Source organism: Stenella coeruleoalba (assembly GCF_951394435.1).
Source record: "Stenella coeruleoalba genome assembly, chromosome: 3".
Classification (NCBI taxonomy): Eukaryota; Metazoa; Chordata; class Mammalia; order Artiodactyla; family Delphinidae; genus Stenella; species Stenella coeruleoalba.
Window position 1 is genome coordinate 77,017,335 of NC_137148.1, and position 19,667 is coordinate 77,037,001.

At 37.6% G+C, this 19,667-nt stretch overlaps 1 protein-coding gene across 2 annotated transcripts in view; it reads right to left on the minus strand.

Annotated features, from left to right (window-relative positions):
* Window positions 1-19,667, minus strand: part of ELL2 (elongation factor for RNA polymerase II 2) — a 73,756-nt gene that overhangs the window by 26,999 nt on the left and 27,090 nt on the right. Inside the window, exon 3 of one of the 2 annotated variants that reach the window (XM_079917670.1) lies at window positions 3,205-3,326. In XM_079917670.1, the coding sequence (XP_079773796.1) occupies window positions 3,205-3,326 (122 nt within the window). Of the gene's footprint in view, window positions 1-3,204; window positions 3,328-19,667 lie in introns of those variants that run through there. The other variant, XM_079917671.1, reaches the window with a different exon arrangement.

A 19,667-nucleotide genomic window follows, 5' to 3' on the forward strand; every position in this document is an offset into this window, starting at 1 on the left:
ATGGGAGAGAGAAAATGAATTCAGTGTTGGACCTGGTTGGTGACTTTGAAGAAGTAAGGAGCAGTCTCAGGAGGGAATGGACTGTGAATAACACTAATATTTAAAATAATCAATAGGAAGATAAAAAGACCACAGGAGACCAAAGAGGTAGAGGGAAATTAGAAGAGCAGTGTGTCATGGAAGCCATGGGAATAGAATACTTCAAGAATCAGAGAGTGGTCCACAGTGTGAAATGTTGGCAACAAGTCCAGAATAATAAGGAACCAATAAGCATCCCCTGGGTTCATGGGCAAGGAGGTAAAGGCTCTCTTCGAGAAGCATATTTCAGTGGAATGGCGGGGACTGAAGCCAGACTTCGGGTCCAGAAGTGAGTATAAGGGAGGCGGGTTTGGGTTTTTTTTGGTTTTTGTTTTTGCGGTATGCGGGCCTCTCACTGTTGTGGCCTCTCCTGTTGCGGAGCACAGGCTCTGGACGCACAGGCTCAGGGGCCATGGCTCATGGGCCCAGCCGCTCCGTGGCACATGGGATCTTCCCGGACCGGGGCACGAACCCGTGTCCCCTGCATTGGCAGGTGGACCCTCAACCACTGCGCCACCAGGGAAGCCCGGTTTTTGTTTTTATTGTCTTTTTTAATGAGGCCTACTTGAGCTGAAAATCCAGTGAAAGGAGAGAAAGGAAGGGGTAGGGAGGGAGGATGAGTAGGAAGAAAAGACTGCAGTAGAGAAAAGTCTGCAGTGTGAAGGTCTGGTGGCAGGAAGTTTGAATTTCAACATCTCCCCTTATGATTTACTAAGTAATTTACATAGTGAGAATAAGCTGAACCTATTGCCAATCACAATGAAGATACAGTTTTCACCATCCAAGGTCAAGAAACAGATCTTTACATGAAAACAAAATACAGCTATAAACCCTGTGGGCAAGAAGGTACTCTCCAGAATTCTCCACTCATCCCTTTTGAACTTAGTTACCTTAAAAGTTTAAATACTTTGACATATGTGCATAAATGTTCCTACAGTCCTTCTCTAGCCTAGCTCACTGTTTCCTATACTTGAGTATGCATTATTTACAGAGCTGTATTATGTATTTTCACTAGGCCTGTGAATGGGCAGATTCAAGGAATTTTTGAGTGTGGGATTTCCACCATCTTACATATGAGAAAAGCGAGGCCCAAGGAGATTTAAAAAGAAAGATAAGAAAGGAGACTAGTTGATATATATTTTTTGAACATCTATTTATGGAGCTCAGCCAACACTGTAAGACTGGAAAATGAGTGTAAGAAAGCCCCTGCCCTTAAGGAGCTTGCACAACTGTAGGAGAGACAAGATATATGGAAAATAAAAAATCAAACTGAATAGAAAAGGTGGAGCCAGATTATAAAAAGGTTTTCTTGCCAGGATAAAAACTGGAACTCTGAGTGCTTTTGTTTTTATGATGGCAAATTTCAATTTATATTCATACCACACTTGGATCATACGAATGTATTTATGACAATGTTCTCACAATAATTGTTTCTTTTCTGTTGGCACATCATGTATAGTTTTATAAAGTGACCTTAAATCTTTCTCCAAACAAGGTAGAAATAAACACACAGGGTATCTGTGATGTAACGGAGAAACCATATTACCTATGATAGGCCTGATTTTGAAGAGGGAATTAAGTTCCTTAACGAAATTCCTAATGGGACATAGTTCAGTTTGATGTCAAAATGTTCTCACTGTACTAAAATAATTCTCTTAAGACAAGTGTTACAGGTAATGGCACTATTAGAAATCGGTGTGCCCTGTGGTATGTAAAGAACACTGAAGTAGGAGTTAGAACTCAGTTCTCATTCAGCCCAGTCACTAACCAACCAGCTATGCAACCTGTGAAGTGAAGGGGTGGAACCACACAATCACCGAGGACCCTTGTACTTGGTGATTCTATGATCTATTACAATGCTGTCCCACAGAAATTTCTGCAATTTAAAATGTTCTGTGTTTGTACTGTCCACTATGAGAACCACTAGCCATGTGGTTATTTAGCCTATAATATGTAGTTAGTATGAGTGAAGAACTAAATTTTATTTCATTTTTATCAACTGAAATGTAAATAGCCCCATGTGGCCAGTGGCTATCACTGTGGACAGTGCAGAAAAGTCTACAGAGTCTAAAACTCATGCAATTTATACCAAAAAATGTAAGTTTGGGGGAAGGCAATTTTTAGAAAGCAAAATTAACATATACTCAGGGAAAATGGCAGATTAAGATAAAGCAAAAAGTTATTTAGTCGCCTTAAATGGGAGAAGAAATTTAGACCTCTCTCAGTGAAGTGTCTTATTTTGTATCTCTGCCTTCCCTGCTTACTTGGAACACAACTTTCCCTTCCTTTCTCCCACACACAGCAAACACTTAAAGTTTCAAGTACGACACAGAGGAGAGATAGGGATGGATGGCCCTGGGGGCCTTGGGGAACTTTCGGCCAATGTCAGTGTTTCTCGGGAGGTTGGGGGCTCTAAGGCCTTGTCTTTATCCACAGGCAGAACAAACTCCCATGAGGGGCCGTTCTTTAATCAGAAACAACCACAGCAAAGAAGAGTGTAACAAGTAGCTTAGTGTTTACAGAGGACCTAAGTAGATAAGGGTTCCAGTGGGTACCCTGGGCTATGGGTGTGTATTTTTGTCTTCCTCCCTCCTTTTTTCCCCTGAAAATCAGAAATGACTGCTATACTGGGGTTAATTTCTAGTTTCCATTCTGCTGCAGAATAAAGATTTTTAAAAACCTATCTTAAAACAAGCCTTGCACAGCGAAGGAGGAAGGGGATATATAAGACACACGTATATTTTCCTCCTTTATCTATGAGTGTGAGTCCTGAGGATACTATAAACACTCTTATTTATATTCAGTGAATAAAAATTTAAAAACCCCTCAAACTTGTCTTTAATTAAAATAAACAAAATAAACCATGTTTTATAGGTATAAAATCTATACCTTAAAAATTCCTCAAGGGCAAAAATCTTAAAATTTTTGTGATTGTATCCTACAGTGACAAATATAATTTCTAGCACATAGTATGTGCTCAATATTTCTCAAATAAATAAATAAGCCCTACCATTCAAGTCAGTAAATATTTACGGAATGACTACCATGTATTTTATTGTAGAATTAAAAAAGAAAACCCTCAAAGAAAAATCATTTTCCCTTCAGCATACCTTGGAACGCACTTACCTGGAGAAGGTTTGCTGGATGCAGTCAAAGCTGCCTTGAGGGTTGTCTTTACCCACATTTGACAAATAGAAGTTAAAGGTATGCACTTCGTTGGGGGGATCATTTTTAGGGATTTTGACAAGCTAAAAGGGGGACAAAGAGAGAAACACTTCAAATTATAAATTTGCTATAGAATGATCTGATGACTGACTTAAATGTTTTTCAAGTGACATTCATTTTTTACCGAAGCCCTCTTGAGCATCTAAATTTATAGCATTTATATTACCAAATCATTCAAGGAATCTGACAAGCATGCTTTAACTCACCACGTTCTTATTTCCATTTTCTATCCTAAAGTGTCAGTAATCATATCGGCTCAGTAATTAGTTTATAAGAAGAACCCCCTTCTTTTCAAACTAGAAAATGGTTACAGTTCACATGAAGAGTTATTAGTGAACTCGCTAAAAAGCTCTTCCTCTTTTGAGATACACAGGTTCTGCCTTTGGCTACATGACCCGCTGCTAAATAGCTTCTAGATATTTAGATGGTCTCAAGATAGAGTCCATATCCCAATCTTTTGCTGTCTTATTACATACGCATTTCATTTTAATTCTTACTTCTTGGAGCAATATTTTTGAAGAATAACTAGCAGCATAAGGTGACTACTATAATTACATTCACACCAAAACGCAGCTGGGTGCTTCTCCCTGCCCTATGATTCTTGTACTCATCCTCATGTTTACAGAACAAGGTCAGCAGCCTACAGAGATTATTCTGCAGGGCACTCCAAGGCTGAGCCCCAGGCAACACTGTGGAACAGGCAGATGTTTCCTATGCTCTTGCTCAAGGTCTGGTTTCTCTGCTAGATGGGAAGCCCCAGAAGTGAAGGGACAGGGTTGCTCTCGATTACTGAACCCCTGTACTGGGTACATTTTCCTGGCACATAGGAGGAGCTTAATAAACATTTGTGAATAAATGAGCTGGAAACTTCTGTCTTTCAACTGCTCCACTCTTCCCAGCTCCCAAGACCTTTCTTCCCTTGGGTCTACAGGGGCCACCATGGTGTTAGATGATAATTATGAATAGGATGCATTGGAAAGAAAGTAAAATATGACTTCCTGCTCTCCAGCCTCCAAATACATGGTCTTGGCAATTCAGTAGACAAGCAAGGAGGGAGAAAGTGTTTTCTAATTCTCTTTTGTCTCCTCCAAATCTGCCCTTTACATCAATGGAAGATTAAGACTCAGAGCTAACTGGCTGCCAGATATATATATATACACACATATATATCACTCATGAATATGCTAGTAAGCATAAGCGTGTATGAACTCTACTTGGCCCTGAGGACATCCTGCAACTCTGATTTGCTCACTCTAAAAAGACTCCTAATGTTTTATCTACAGAAAATAATTTAAAGCCACCAACTCCATCCCACACCCCTCCCCCTAAAAGAGTGAAGAAAGCTAAGAAGGGAGACAATTTGCAGTGTCTGGTACATAGTAGACATGCAATAAATGTTTGTTGAAGGAATGAACGAACAAGGAGAAGAAAAAAGAAAGAAGTCAAAGGTAAACATCTTTTCAAAGGAGATTCATTCAGAAGACCCATGTAGAGTTCGAGAGCCTAAATTTCACCAAAAATGTTGAATATTAGATAATACTCCATAGATCCTCCATCACTCATGAATTTAAACTATCTTTGACTCCCTTTTTAAATTAGTTCTAATTGCTAGAGTAACAAGCTTCTACATTAATTATCCACCCTATAAATTATATCTCTGGGGGGCCCTAAAGTTACTCTTTTATTTCCCCAAATTTCCCCTAGTTCTAAAATGCTGGAACTTTGTGAACAAGTCTTAATTTACTCTGTAAGTATTCATCAGGCTGTCTTATTGGGCGTGCAAACTGAACACCTAGTCAGCAAACACACACTGGTGAAATGAAATGGAACGTTTTACTTCTTAATCCTATAGAGAGGGAGCAGAGCAGGAGCCAAAGGAATGCTTGTGTGAGATGCAAGGGAACAGCAAGTCTGTCCACAGGCTGGTGTAACAGCATTCACTGACGTCTGCTTTTGTTTTCCTAATAATAGCAGGGCTCTGCTGTCAGAGAAGGGATGTGCCCGGTAGCCCAAAGCTTCCTTAAGGTCTAGGACAGGAGGTAGACAGGTAATGTAGGTGTGAACACTTGAATGACATCCCTTCCTCAGCCATGACTGACTTAACTTCCATTCACCTTCCCCCTCAACTGTCCCTGTAGATCTGCAGAACCTGGTTGGGGAGATTTTCCACAGTGGTTGTAGGCTCATCTCCAGGCCAGGCTCTGGCTTCAGTTTAGGCCTAAGGTCTTCCTTCCTGTGCGGCTCAGGTCTGGGAATGCAGGAGCACTTTACGTATCAGAGTATGAAAGACTGTCCGTTTTGGGAGATTCTAAGTTGTATTTTAAAAGAGTAGAAGCATATAGTTTTTTTGTATTTTGCAGGAGTGACTAGAGTCTGTACTCAAATTCTACAAATGTTCGGTATTCTTTCACTGAAAACTTTTAACTTAATTACTGGAGTCCTTAAGCTCAGACATCTACTAAACAGAGCATTTTATTCAGGAAAGTTCTTAACGAACCTTTATAATATTTAAATGTAGATTTTTCCTTTCTTATCATCTAAATTGTGATTCCTCTTAAGTAATATTTATACTTCTAAAGGTGAAAAATTATCTTCCTATACATTTTTTTCATTTTTAAACACACACACACAGAATGTCTTTGTGTAAATTTGGAGGATTTAATAACAAAAATACCTTGTATGAATTAATTACTGTGCACACCACTCAAAGCATTAGGGTCTGGCCTGATGGTGGGCATAGAATACTTTCATATTCTTATTCTTTAAAAGAATCTTGAATAGAAAAAAGCTATAGTCATTTAAAAAATATCATAATGAACAGAACAGGAAAGAATCAGATCATACAGAAACAAAATTAAAAAAAATACACAACCCATGCTATATACCCACTGAAGTGTTTGAAAGTTTGTATCCCACATAGATTAGAACAGCAGTTTTCAACAAGGGGCAGTTTTGCCCCCCGGGGACATGTGGTGTGGGAGGGTGCTACTGGCGTCTACTGGAGGCCAGAGACAGTGCCCAACACTTTACAGTACACAGGACAGTCCCACAACAAAGAGTTACCCAGTCTAAGATGTCAGTAAGGCCCAAGTTAAGAAACTATGGATTAGAGCTAGAGGTAGAAAAGAAGTCAGGGAATTCTGACTTTATTGACTTCTGAAAATTAATGAAGAAGTGGAGGGGGAAATGGTATCTTTAAAGAAATAAAAGTACCCGTTTAAGAAAAAAAGAGGTAATAGCATGGAGAATGACAGCAGGACTTCTCAGAAGTCTCTCCAACCCACTGTCCCACTCTGTGGTGTGTACGTGAGCAGTGAGCAGATAGGGGCAGGAGCAGGCATCAGGGAAAATTATGTTCATCATGGAACCCAAAGGTGAATCTTGATGCATATCATGGTATTTTTCTCCAGCTGAGGAGCTGGGGTGGGGTTGGAGGTTAAGGAATGATGAGAACATGAAGTTCTGAGTTGCCACAACTAAGTTTCTACATCTCCTTTCCTCTGTGGTTTTCAGATCAACAGCAATGCAGATGGTACAGCCTGACCTAATCTCAGGCTTTTCCTGTAAAAGATCTGAGAGCAAGATGTTGCCTAGCAATCTTCATATCTTTAAAATTTCAAAAGCTTAAATTATACGGTCTATAGATTTAGTATATCTAATTTCCTGAAGGAGATGGTATAAATTAGATACAAATTTTATTTGCATTAATATCTGAATATACTCTTCAGAATGAAATGTATGTACAAAAAGTACTCGTTTATAGCTGGCCTAACAGTTTGGCTCCTTGGGCAAAGCCTTAATGGAAAGAGCAGGTTGTGTATGACAATTAGGGCAGGCAGGAGGGGTGAAGGAGTGGGGGCTTCAGAACTAAACTATGGGGACCTCTGAGTGGACCAAAGCCTGTAGGACTGCTGAGGGTCAGAGCTAAAGTGGGATCAGAGTCCCCACTTCAGAGACTAGACTTTCAGAGGAACTTGTGGATACTTATTGCTCCTCTCTCTAATATACAGGAACCTATTCCACAGCTTGTCTAGATAGTGAAATAGGAGTCAATCGTTTCTTCCAGAATGGTTACGAAGCATTTTCTTATAAACTGGCCTTTGAATATGGAATATGAAGAGAGGGAGTTAAAATGAAATGACTGTTATTGGCGGGCACAGGATCAGCTTCTGGAGACAGGACTAATCACCATGGGAAAAGAAATTCTGAGGTCTGATTTAGAAACAATCGTGGAGGAGCATCCCTTTGTACGATAGGAACTTCTCAATTTTAATTATAATATTTTGAGCTTTTCCTATAAGTCAGTGGGAATACCTTTATATTTAGCAACCCATGGTCTACTGGAAATTCTTTTAGCTAAATATCTTAAGAATGAAATATTATTTTAAAAGTATCAAAGACTATGATTCTAAACAGTTTCCTATTCACAATGAAAAATATAAAAATATACTACCATGTTCTGGGCAACTCGAAATGTAGATTTTAATTTTCATTCCAAATATGAGAGCCTGAAAATCAAAGGCTTAGGACCACAATCCACAACCCTCCTCCCAAACTCCAGTCTGTCTTTGATAAAAAGCTACGAAGACAAAGTTTCAGGAAACTTTCAGACATTTATAATTAACATAAACACTGTATACCAAGATGTGTAAGTCAAAGCTTCTAATTATTCTGAGACACAAGTTCAGGCATGTGGCACTGGGATCCTGCCTGAAAGGTCATTTCAATATCAAGTCACAGACCTCCTATTTACGTAAGGATATAGGACAAAAGTGCAGTGTGCACACTGCTGCAAATTTCTCACAGAGGCATGCTAACATCTGCTTAAAAGCCACTGGTACTTTTACTGCAGAGGTTGCTCCACTGGACTGAGGTACACACTAGATTAAAAATAGGACCATCAAGCAGAGAAAGCTTTCGACAAAATTCAACACCCATTTATGATAAAAACCCTGCAGAAAGTAGGCATAGAGGGAACTTTCCTCAACATAATAAAGGCCATATATGACAAACCCACAGCCAACATCGTCCTCAATGGTGAAAAACTGAAAGCATTTCCACTAAGATCAGGAACAAGACAAGGTTGCCCACTCTCACCACTCTTATTCAACATAGTTTTGGAAGTTTTAGCCACAGCAATCAGAGAAGAAAAGGAATCCAAATCGGAAAAGAAGAAGTAAAGCTGTCACTGTTTGCAGACGACATGATACTATGCACAGAGAATCCTAAAGATGCTACCAGAAAACTACTAGAGCTAATCAATGAATTTGGTAAAGTAGCAGGATACAAAATTAATGCACAGAAATCTCTGGCATTCCTATACACTAATGATGAAAAATCTGAAAGTGAAATCAAGAAAACACTCCCATTTACCACTGCAACAAAAGAATAAAATATCTAGGAATAAACCTACTGAAGGAGACAAAAGACCTGTATGCAGAAAATTATAAGACACTGATGAAAGAAATTAAAGATGATACAAATAGATGGAGAGATACACCATGTTCTTGGATTGGAAGAATCAACATTGTGAAAATGACTCTACTACCCAAAGCAATCTACAGATTCAATGCAATCCCTATCAAACTACCACTGGCATTTTTCACAGAACTAGAACAAAAAATTTCACAATTTGTATGGAAACACAAAAGACCCCAAATAGCCAAAGCAATCTTGAGAACGAAAAACGGAGTTGGAGGAATCAGGCTCCCTGACTTCAGACTATACTACAAAGCTACAGTAATCAAGACAGTATGGTACTGGCACAAAAACAGAAAGATAGATCAATGGAACAGGATAGAAAGCCCAGAGATAAACCCATGCACATATGGTCACCTTATCTTTGATAAAGGAGGCAGGAATGTACAGTGGAGAAAGGACAGCCTCTTCAATAAGTGGTGCTGGGAAAACTGGACAGGTACATGTAAAAGTATGAGATTAGATCACTCCCTAACACCATACACAAAAATAAGCTCAAAATAGATTAAAGACCTAAATGTAAGGCCAGAAACTATCAAACTCTTAGAGGAAAACATAGGCAGAACACTCTATGACATAAATCACAGCAAGATCCTTTTTGACCCACCTCCTAGAGAAACGGAAATAAAAACAAAAATAAACAAATGGGACCAAATGAAACTTCAAAGCTTTTGCACAGCAAAGGAATCCATAAACAAGACCAAAAGATAACCCTCAGAATGGGAGAAAATATTTGCAACTGACAAAGGATTAATCTCCAAAATTTACAAGCAGCTCATGCAGCTCAATAACAAAAAAACAAACAACCCAATCCAAAAATGGGCAGAAGACCTAAATAGACATTTCTCCAAAGAAAATATACAGACTGCCAACAAACACATGAAAGAATGCTCAACATCATTAATCATTAGAGAAATGCAAATCAAAACTACAATGAGATATCATCTCACACCGGTCAGAATGGCCATCATCAAAAAATCTAGAAACAACAAATGCTGGAGAGGGTGTGGAGAAAAGGGAACACTCTTGCACTGCTAGTGGGAATGTGAATTGGTACAGCCACTATGGAGAACAGTATGGAGTTTCCTTAAAAAACTACAAATAGAACTACCATATGACCCAGCAATCCCACTACTGGGCATATACCCTGAGAAAACCAAAATTCAAAAAGAGTCATGTACCAAAATGTTCATTGCAGCTCTATTTACAATAGCCAGGAGATGGAAACAACCTAAATGTCCATCATCGGATGAATGGATAAAGAAGATGTGGCACATATATACAATGGAATATTACTCAGCCATAAAAAGAAACGAAATTGAGCTATTTGTAATGAGGTGGATAGACCTAGAGTCTGTCATACAGAGTGAAGTAAGTCAGAAAGAGAAAGACAAATACCGTATGCTAACACATACATATGGAATTTAAGGAAAAAAAATGTCATGAAGAACCTAGGGGTAAGACAGGAATAAAGACACAGACCTACTAGAGAATGGACTTGAGGATATGGGGAGGGGGAAGGGTAAGCTGTGACAAAGTGAGAGAGAGGCATGGACATATATACACTACCAAATGTAAGGTAGATAGCTAGTGGGAAGCAGCCGCATAGCACAGGGAGATCAGCTCGGTGCTTTGTGACCGCCTGGAGGGGTAGGATAGAGGGTGGGAGGGAGGGAGGGAGACGCAAGAGGGAAGAGATATGGGAACATATGTATATGTATAACTGATTCATTTTGTTATAAAGCAGAAACTAACACACCATTGTAAAGCAATTATACTCCAATAAAGATGTAAAAAAAATAGGACCATCAAGGTTTTTTTTCCCTCATTTAATATAAACACTTTGTTCTTTTGTGGGTATTACAAATGATTTAAACTTCCATAAGCTTTTATTTGACAGCAATTCTATAAGTTCTAATATCCAGCCTTTTCTACTAAGGTGACTGCAAATGCTCAATGGATGTTCATGACCCAGCAATACCACAGAGTTTGACATGACAACTCTCGGTTCTTAAAGCAGATCTGCTGGCAGGGCCTTTGAGATCATGTAGCTGAATGTCTTCATTTTACAGATTTGAAACAGAGAGAAGTTAAGTGACTTGCTCAAGGTTACGTCTCTATATAAAATTGTAACCCCTGTACTCCTGACCTCCTGACCCTGGCTCCATGTTTGTCTAAAACACTTAGTACCTGCACTACTTACAGATTTTGTTTGTTGTCTTTCTCTTCTGGCTAGAATATAATCCTTAGAAGGACAGAGGCTTTTGTCTGGTTTGTTCCCTGTATTGCCAGCATCTTGAATAGTGTGTGGCATAGTCACTCCATATGTACTTGCTGAATGAGTAAAAATGGTGATTAAAGCCTCAGACAGGACTAGAACTGAAGTGTCTGCTTTTTTTCCACCAATATAAAGCATGTTGAAAAGTTTCCTTATATTAAAAAGGGGTTCTATCCTCAAATAAGTTTGGGAAATGCCAGCTTAAACAAAAGCATTTACTTTGCTGTAGGTTCTTTCATACTGAATAGCGGTTTCCCAATTTTTATGACCTCAAAACCCACTTCTTCCATTCCTACAGTATCTTAGGAGGCCAGCCTGTCTCTTAATATTATTTGACTAAAATATCTATTATTTTACTATAGATAAACTATATATCTTAGTTTGGATACAAAAAGTGCTACAAACACTTAAACATTAGAATTCTCCATTGTTCTCAAATCCTTTCCTGACTTTTAATCTGTAATTTCTGAAAAAAAAAATCCTGTAATTTCTTAATAATCTAGAAAATTCGGCTTAGCTAGAGAAATGTATTGATATTTGCATGCACTGTTCAGGTTCCAGAGTTTAGGGACAGAATAAACCTAGAATCAGAACAGAAAATAGAAATCTCAACCTGAAAGCCACAAGTCCTATTTTTCAAACTAGAGCTGTGGTTATGAGTTTAGGCCTAACATTATGGGTTTAGGGAAGGAAAAAAAACCCTCTCGGATCAGTCCAGATGTAGAAACCAATGCTGTGGTGGAGGTGGGGGACTAGGGAGGGGAGGGGAGGGTATCTTTCACTGGCAATTGATCAAGTTTAAGTATTAGAGAAATCAGTAAGAGATAAATATTCCTATTGACAAGGAATGACAGGGAGTGGAGAAGATCCCACATATATCATAAACATCTGAAATTTCCACATGATAGAGGCTTTACTGAGAGTAGTGCAAAATGCTAAATTTATCTGCACAAAGGGAACTATCGGCAGTTATCCAAAAAATGCAGGCCATGTACCAATTAATATGAATAATTCAGGACAAAATAAGTCCATTTATCTCCTTGCATTCTTCCTCTTTGGCAAGATGTATAGTATTAAGGAAAAAAGTAAAGTAGCACAGCTTTTCCTATTAAGCTTCATGTAGCTCCTTAAATCCAGTAATAGAACTTATTAAAAAATTCTCGATGAAAGGGTACAGTATAGGCCAGTAACGAGACTTCTTGGTTCTGTTACTTCCATAGGATATAGTCTTATCAGAAAACTCATTCCTTTGAACTGCATTCTCATCCAAAATGTATTCTTTTATATTTATGGCTGTTTTGGGGATAACATCATTGATGGCAACATTTCAAAACTAATTTTAATTGGTTACAAGTAAGCAATACCACCTTACAGGAGTAAAGTGCTAATTTTTAAAAGTCAAATACACCCAAGCTGCTATATAACTGAAACTGAAAAAAACTGCCTTGAGTAATTTTTGGCTTTCTTAATATGGTTCTCTTTAATATGAAACCAACCTTCTAAATGTTGGTATATCCAACATATGTCAATGTCATCCAAGGTGACATTGATTGATTAATTTGTTCATTTAATTCATTTATTCCACAAATATTAACTGACTGCCTGCTGTGTCAGGCACTATTCTAGGTTTCTGTGACACATTAATGAATAAAACCACAAAGATCCCTGCCATTGTGGCATATATGTACAGAAATTCAGGAGCGAGATGATGAGGGCTTCGAACAGGAGATGGGGAGAAGTGGAGGAATCGGGATATATTTTGCACACAGACATACTGACTGTGTATGAGGAATGAAAGAAAGAGAGAAATCAAGGATGATACCAAGGCATTTTCCCCTGCAAGAATGGAGTTGTTTGTGTGTGTGCATACACATATACATATATACATGTATGTGTATATATACTCATGTGTGTATGTATGTGTGTGTATATTTATTCTTGGATATGATGATGAGTACCTTAATGTAACTGAATCCATACTAGCTAAGTGCACTAAAATACAATTGACCAATGCTGGTTTCACCAGCTAAAAAGGGGCTTCAAAATGAGTTTTGTTATGACTCATTTTGTAACTTCACAGCCAAAAATTATTTAAAAGGGCCCAGGTGGCTGGGTGTAGTCGGCTGGTAGCTCGGTATTTCCAGGAAAAAGGGGGGGATGACAGTTAGTGGCAGGGGAAAGATGCAAATAGCAGATACTAGAGAACAGGGAAAAGGTATACAGACTATGGAGTGTGAGAGAACAGAAAATTTGTATTTAAAAATGACTGCAAAATTGAGCTAAATGCCAAAGTACCTTTTAGAAGAAAAGTGAGAGAGCCACCAAGAGAATCTGAGAAGTTTGTTAAGATTTCATAGGACACATGTGGTTCCTTCCCAATAGACTTGGGCCTCACTCTCCACCTTGTATTTGATGTCTCCACTTCTTGTCTTGGCTTGCATTAGCTTATCCCTTGTTTAATACTCAGCTCAGGAGCCTTTCCCTTCCCCAGTGAGATGGGTTCCCTTTTCTGTCCCCAAAGCACCTTGGGCTCACTTCTACTGCATGCTAAGTACTTGTTTGTGTCTTCCTCCCCACTAGACTATGAGTTCTTTGGAGGCAAGGACCATGGTCTTACTTTCATACATATCTGGAACATGACAGATACCTAATAAATATTTGTTGGATTAATCTGAAGAAACTTGGGACTTAGATTAAATTCACTCTGAAGTGAATACACCAGGACTACTAAAAAATTAGAGATATAACTGAAGTAGATCAGAGGAAAACCAGGGCTCTGCAGAGCAGGCAAAATAAATAGCAAAATGAAAGGAAGAAAAAAAAAAATCCCAAACAGCATGCACTGTGTGGTACAAACATCAGAATGAAAAAGTTTTTTTACCTCCTTGTGCTACGTTTAGCCCACAAACCTAGGTCAAGTGGTTGCCTGGTTTGTGGAACTTAAATTTATTATATATTATACATTTTTCTTTTTTTAAAAGTATCTTCATCTTTATAAAAATACTCACAGAATACTCTGGCCTTACCAAATTCCATTGAAAATATGATTCAGCGTCTTTAAAACCACTTTGCATTTTAAAGGACTTAGGGAAACCACACTAAATAACTCTAAACTTAGCAATTCTCCTGGTCAAGTAGGAAGCAGAATTTTGTTTAAAAAAATGGTTTGTTTCTCAGAAACAAAGTCCAAACCTGAATTCTGCAAGGAAAAAAAAAAATCTTAAGTATGAATGTCAATTTCCAAATTCATTGCTAATCTCTCCTTGTTCTACTGGAGTCTTGAGAAAAGCTTTCTGTAATATGCCAGGAGGAAGTGCTGGTGAAACATGGGTGGAATAGAAGTCATGTATGGCAGTCAGCAATGACTGTTTAAACCTAGGAAGGAATACTGGTACTTGACAGATGTGAACACTCAAGATTAACATAAATTCGTAAAAGTGGCCCAGGCCTTAGAGTTTGCAAAACACATGGTTTCATTCCAACTCAATCAATGTTGCCATGAAAACTTATAAGTTCAATAACATAAATTGTATTTAAGTCTGAAGAATATTTCCATATAGATTTGGAAATAAATTCAATTCTTAATTTTCTGTTTTCAACATCAACATATTAAAAAAAAGTTTTTAAGCTACAGAATGCTTTTTTCAAAGTAAATCTTATGGGGAAACCCACCATGTATTACAAATAGAGTCAGAGCCGCTCTGGTTGAGCGGACTGGGACTGGGACTGCTGAGGCAGCCACTGTGGTAACATCACAGAACCCAGGCTCTGGGGACCAAAGACACAAAACCATGGCTGCATGTTAAGGAAAGAGAAAGAGCAACAAGATGTATGATAGTCAGGGGATATCATTTTATTAATTACATTTTAGTCACATCTTAAATGACAATTACAAAAGAATGTGTATAAATATGAGGTCTTATGTGCCATTTCTTGATGGGAATTAGTGCCAAATATTTGAAGGATACCAAAGATAGGAAATGGTGTCCTTCTGCCTTATTCCCTTTCCTTTGTATTTTATTTTATTTTTTTAAAAAAAAATTATTTGTTTTATTTATTTATTTTTGGCCATGTTAGATCTTCATTGAGGTGCGCGGGCTTCTCATTGCGGTGGCTTCTCTTGTTGTAGAGCACGGGCTGCAGGCACGCAGGCTTCAGTAGTCGTGGCTCATGGGCTCTAGAGAGCAGGCTTGGTAGTTGTGGTGCACGGGCTTAGCTGCTCTGCGGCATGTGGGATCTTCCGGGACCAGGGATTGAACCCGTGTCACCTGCATTGGCAGGCGGATTCTTAAACACTGCACCACCAGAGAAGTCCTCCCTTTCCTTTTTAAAATGCTTTCTTTACAATTGGATCCCTTTGTATTTCCAGTTCTAAGTTGGGTATACCTCAATGGTTTGAGAAGAAAAAAGTGAGAACTTCTCTTTTACACACAGATGACAAGGGAACAGGGCAATCAGACTACATCTAGTATTCTAGATTACAGGCTCTGGAGCAATCCTGCCCAGTTTCCAATGCTGGCTCTGGAATCTACCATCTGTTACCTTGGGCAAACAACTTAACCTCATTAATTCTCAGTTTCCTTATCAGTAAAATGTGGAAAATGATATTATTCACCCTATATGATTGTTGGAGTTTAAAGAGATAACTCATCTAAAGTGCTTGCAAATAATGATGCAAATAATGATGTATTCCTCAGCAAATAATGATGTATTTGATTTTTAAAGTAATTTTAAAATGGTAATGGACTGATAAGCGCCCTGTGGATAATCAAAAAAGTTGATAATATACTTATTCTGAATTCTTGGTATTTACAAAAGTAAGGGGCTAGAAACCTTCAAGGTCAAAACTTACGTGTTAGCTTAAATAAAAGCCAAAGAAGCTATCTGAGAAAACAAACAATCCAAAAGACTAGCAATATTTCTAATTGTTCCAAACTCAACATACACAGAGATAAGGTACAAGAATGAATCAGCCACAACAGGTGTCCATGGAAGGCTGAAAAATTACAGATGCCTGCTGCTACTCTAGAAGGGTAGCAAATACTCCTTGCTTCCCAAGTGCCCTATCCTTTAAAAATATGCTGCCTTCAGTAGCTATAGCACAACAAAGAAACAAAATAGAATTAAGAGTTCTTATGGAGCCATTCACTCTTCATAAATGCAAACAATATTTTAAAGTTTGTGGGGTTTTTTTTTTTGTGTGTCAAAGCTATAGATAGTCTTGAAAAATGAATAAAACCTATAGTATTCTAATTTTTATAGATTTCTTTCCAAGCATCTACCCTGAAAATACGTTCCTAAGGTAGGATCCATTTCAATAGAAAATTTATTTCTTTTCAGTTTTCATACATCAAATTCACTTGCTGATTTCCTTCAAGCCTTCAAGAAGTTTAACTGTTTCTGATTTTACATTGATATGCACAGTAGATCAAAAACTAAATTAGAAACTGCAATTCTCATTTCTAAGAGACTTAGTTCTGATGTAAATAAGAGGGCCTGTGAAGTCTCTTAGATCAATTGATTTATTATTGTGAGAAATACAGGACAAAAATGATTCATTTTTAAGGATGGTATGCCTGGGCCATTAGCAAAGCCAGAAAACCCATCCCTTCAAACAGAGAAAGAGACATGTTGGTAAAGGAAGGGTGAAGATATTTTACATATGAACAACTAAGGTAATTACTGTATTTTAATAATTTATATCATAAAACTGTTGATTGATTATCTTCTAGATAGTTATTTGATTCTGCTAGGAGGCAGACAACATGGGTCCCTCTAGAACAATGAAATTATACAAGGTAGCAAAACATTTTATCCTCTTGGCAATAATTCATTGAATTGCCCCTTTAAAAAGATAACCATATCACTAGGTTTCATGAGACATTTGGCTCCTCATGACTCAATCGCCTTAAATATTTTTGAAAAAAGTTATATATATATATATGTATGTTACAGATTCTGAAATTGTAAAGTTTAAGACTTTATCCAAAATTAATCCTGGATTCACAATTATCTTATTTTTCAAGTTCTCTAAGGAAGGAACAGAACACTATCTTCCTGAAAAAGTAAAACAAAACACCAAGCATCCCTAGTAGAAAGTTTTCCTTTACAGCCAAATACAAAACATTTAAACAGCTGTGGAAATATGTCAGCATCATCTTACTGTTCAGTGGAAATGGAACACCTCAAGTTCCTGTCCCTCCTTCCTAATCTGTGAAAACTGACTTTAATGAATTACTAATACAATGAGATTAAGAGAAAACTAAAATGCATTCAGATTAGTATTAAGAAAGAATTTCTTAGTATTGATTAGTAGAATATTACTATATTCATAAATACGGCTATGCCTTACATTCTCACTCTAAAATAAGATATCCCCAATATAACTTACTGAGTGATTACTAGACACTCTCAACTTTTTAAGTTCTATAAAAGATTGCCCTCTTCCTATGGCTGCTTAATTAAGTACCAACCCTCTAACACTGTGAGCCCAATTTAGCTATCTTTAATCATTCTCTATTGCATTCTGAGTTTTATTGCCTGAAGCTCCCTAGGAATCTTATCTTTTTAAATTCAACTGACTACTACTATTCATTCCCATAATCTATTCTTTCTAGACTGGACCCATTCCCAGGACACTTCACAAGACCACTGTTCCAAAATGTCAACTGTTAACTCAGAAAGGAAAGTGGCCTCTTCTCCCATGTTCTTGATAATACCAGGAACTCTGCCTTTACCTTCCTTCCGCTGGGGAGACAGATCACAGAGGGGAGAAAACTTTTTTTCTCCACTGATAGATGACAAAGCAACTCATTAAGTAGTTGACTAGAAAGATATTTAGCTGGTGTCTAGGTACAGATAACTTTGAGACCTGCTTTCTCTTTTTGTCAACCTGTTTTGAAACCTTGAATATTCAGCCTTTCTCCTAGATTCTTGACATATTTAAACTTGGCATCTCAAAACATTTCTTTTATGTTTATAGAACAATTAGGAAATATAGATAAACAAATCTATCTCATTAGTAGGGTAATTAGTAAAGCAATGACATTCTGGTGTATAGCATTTCATTTTCTTTTGCAGATTTCTATTTGTGTTTGTGTATTTATTTTTAAAATTATTATAATGGTATATATAATATCTTATTATTAATTAGGAAGAAGAAATGACAACTGCAAAAGTTTCCAACCTAAATCCATGGACAGTCTTGCCATTTACCACTTATATATTCTCTTATACCCATCAGGAAAGTATTACAGCTCTTTAGACAGAATAACTTGACTACACTTAATATTTGGTATTTTATAATTTTTTGTTGCTACCATAGATGAGATCATTTTTACACTGAAACTCCTAATTGCTAGTGCTTAGGGAGGCCAGTGATTTTTAAAAATTATATATATCACTTATTGGGCACTTTCTGTGTGCCACTTTGCTAACCTCTAAGATAAGACTTTGGCCTAGGTGTTTTGACTTTAGGTTTGAGATATGGCTAAAGAAATGGTTTAACAAACAATAAGAATTTCAAAATCTGCACCCATATACATACCTTCCCACTAGCTACCATACAAGAACTTCCTTTGCTCGTATCTAAAGCCAATCTCTCCTCTGAGCAATTAGACCCCATCTCTCCAACCTACTCGAGGACATTGCTCCAGCAAGTCTTGCTTTCTCATATCAACTTTTGCTTTCTACTGGATGACTCCCATCAGTTTATAAATATTCTGCTATTTCTCCCATTTTAAAAGAAACTCCTCTTCACTCCACCCTACCACTATTAAGCCAGTGGTTTTTAAACAGTTATTTCTGAACTGACCACCTTACTGAAGGAAATACTGTAAGTTTTTATAGTTTTTCACTTGGTTTATCTGCACATACTGGCAAATTTGCCCCCACTTATCTATTATCCATAGCTTTTAGTTAATTTTCTTTTTCATTACATTAATGAGCATTCTCCAAACAATATTAAACTACAGAGATGAGAGTGGCCATGTGTATTTTATTGCTAACATTAAAAAGGATATTTCTGGGCTTCCCTGGTGGCACAGTGGTTAAGAATCCACCTGCCAATGCAGGGGACACAGGTTCGATCCCTGGCCCAGGAAGATCCCACGTGCCGCGGAGCAGCTAAGCCCACGTGCCACAACTACTGAGCCTGCACTCTAGAGCCCGCGCTCTGCAACAAGAGAAGCCACGACAATGAGAAGTCTGCGCACTGCAAAAAAGAGTAGCCCCCGCTTGCCTCAACTAGAAAAAGCCCATGCGCAGCAACGAAGACCCAACACAGCCAAAAATAAAAACAAACAAACAAACAAGCAAATAAATAAATAAAAGGATATTTATATTTCTGTTGTCTAATTATTAAGTATGCTAACTGGCTATTAGATAAAGATAATTTTCATCATGTTAAGAAAGAATTCTTCTTTCTATTCCCTACTTAACTAAAGTTTTAATCCAGATTTAATATTGAATTTTTATCAAATGCCATTTTGGCATCTATTGAAATATGTTCTGGTTTTTCTCATTTAATCCATGAAGATGACAGATTATAAATATACAAGTATATATATTTATATTATTATATTTAAAGTTAATGATAACGAGAACTTTA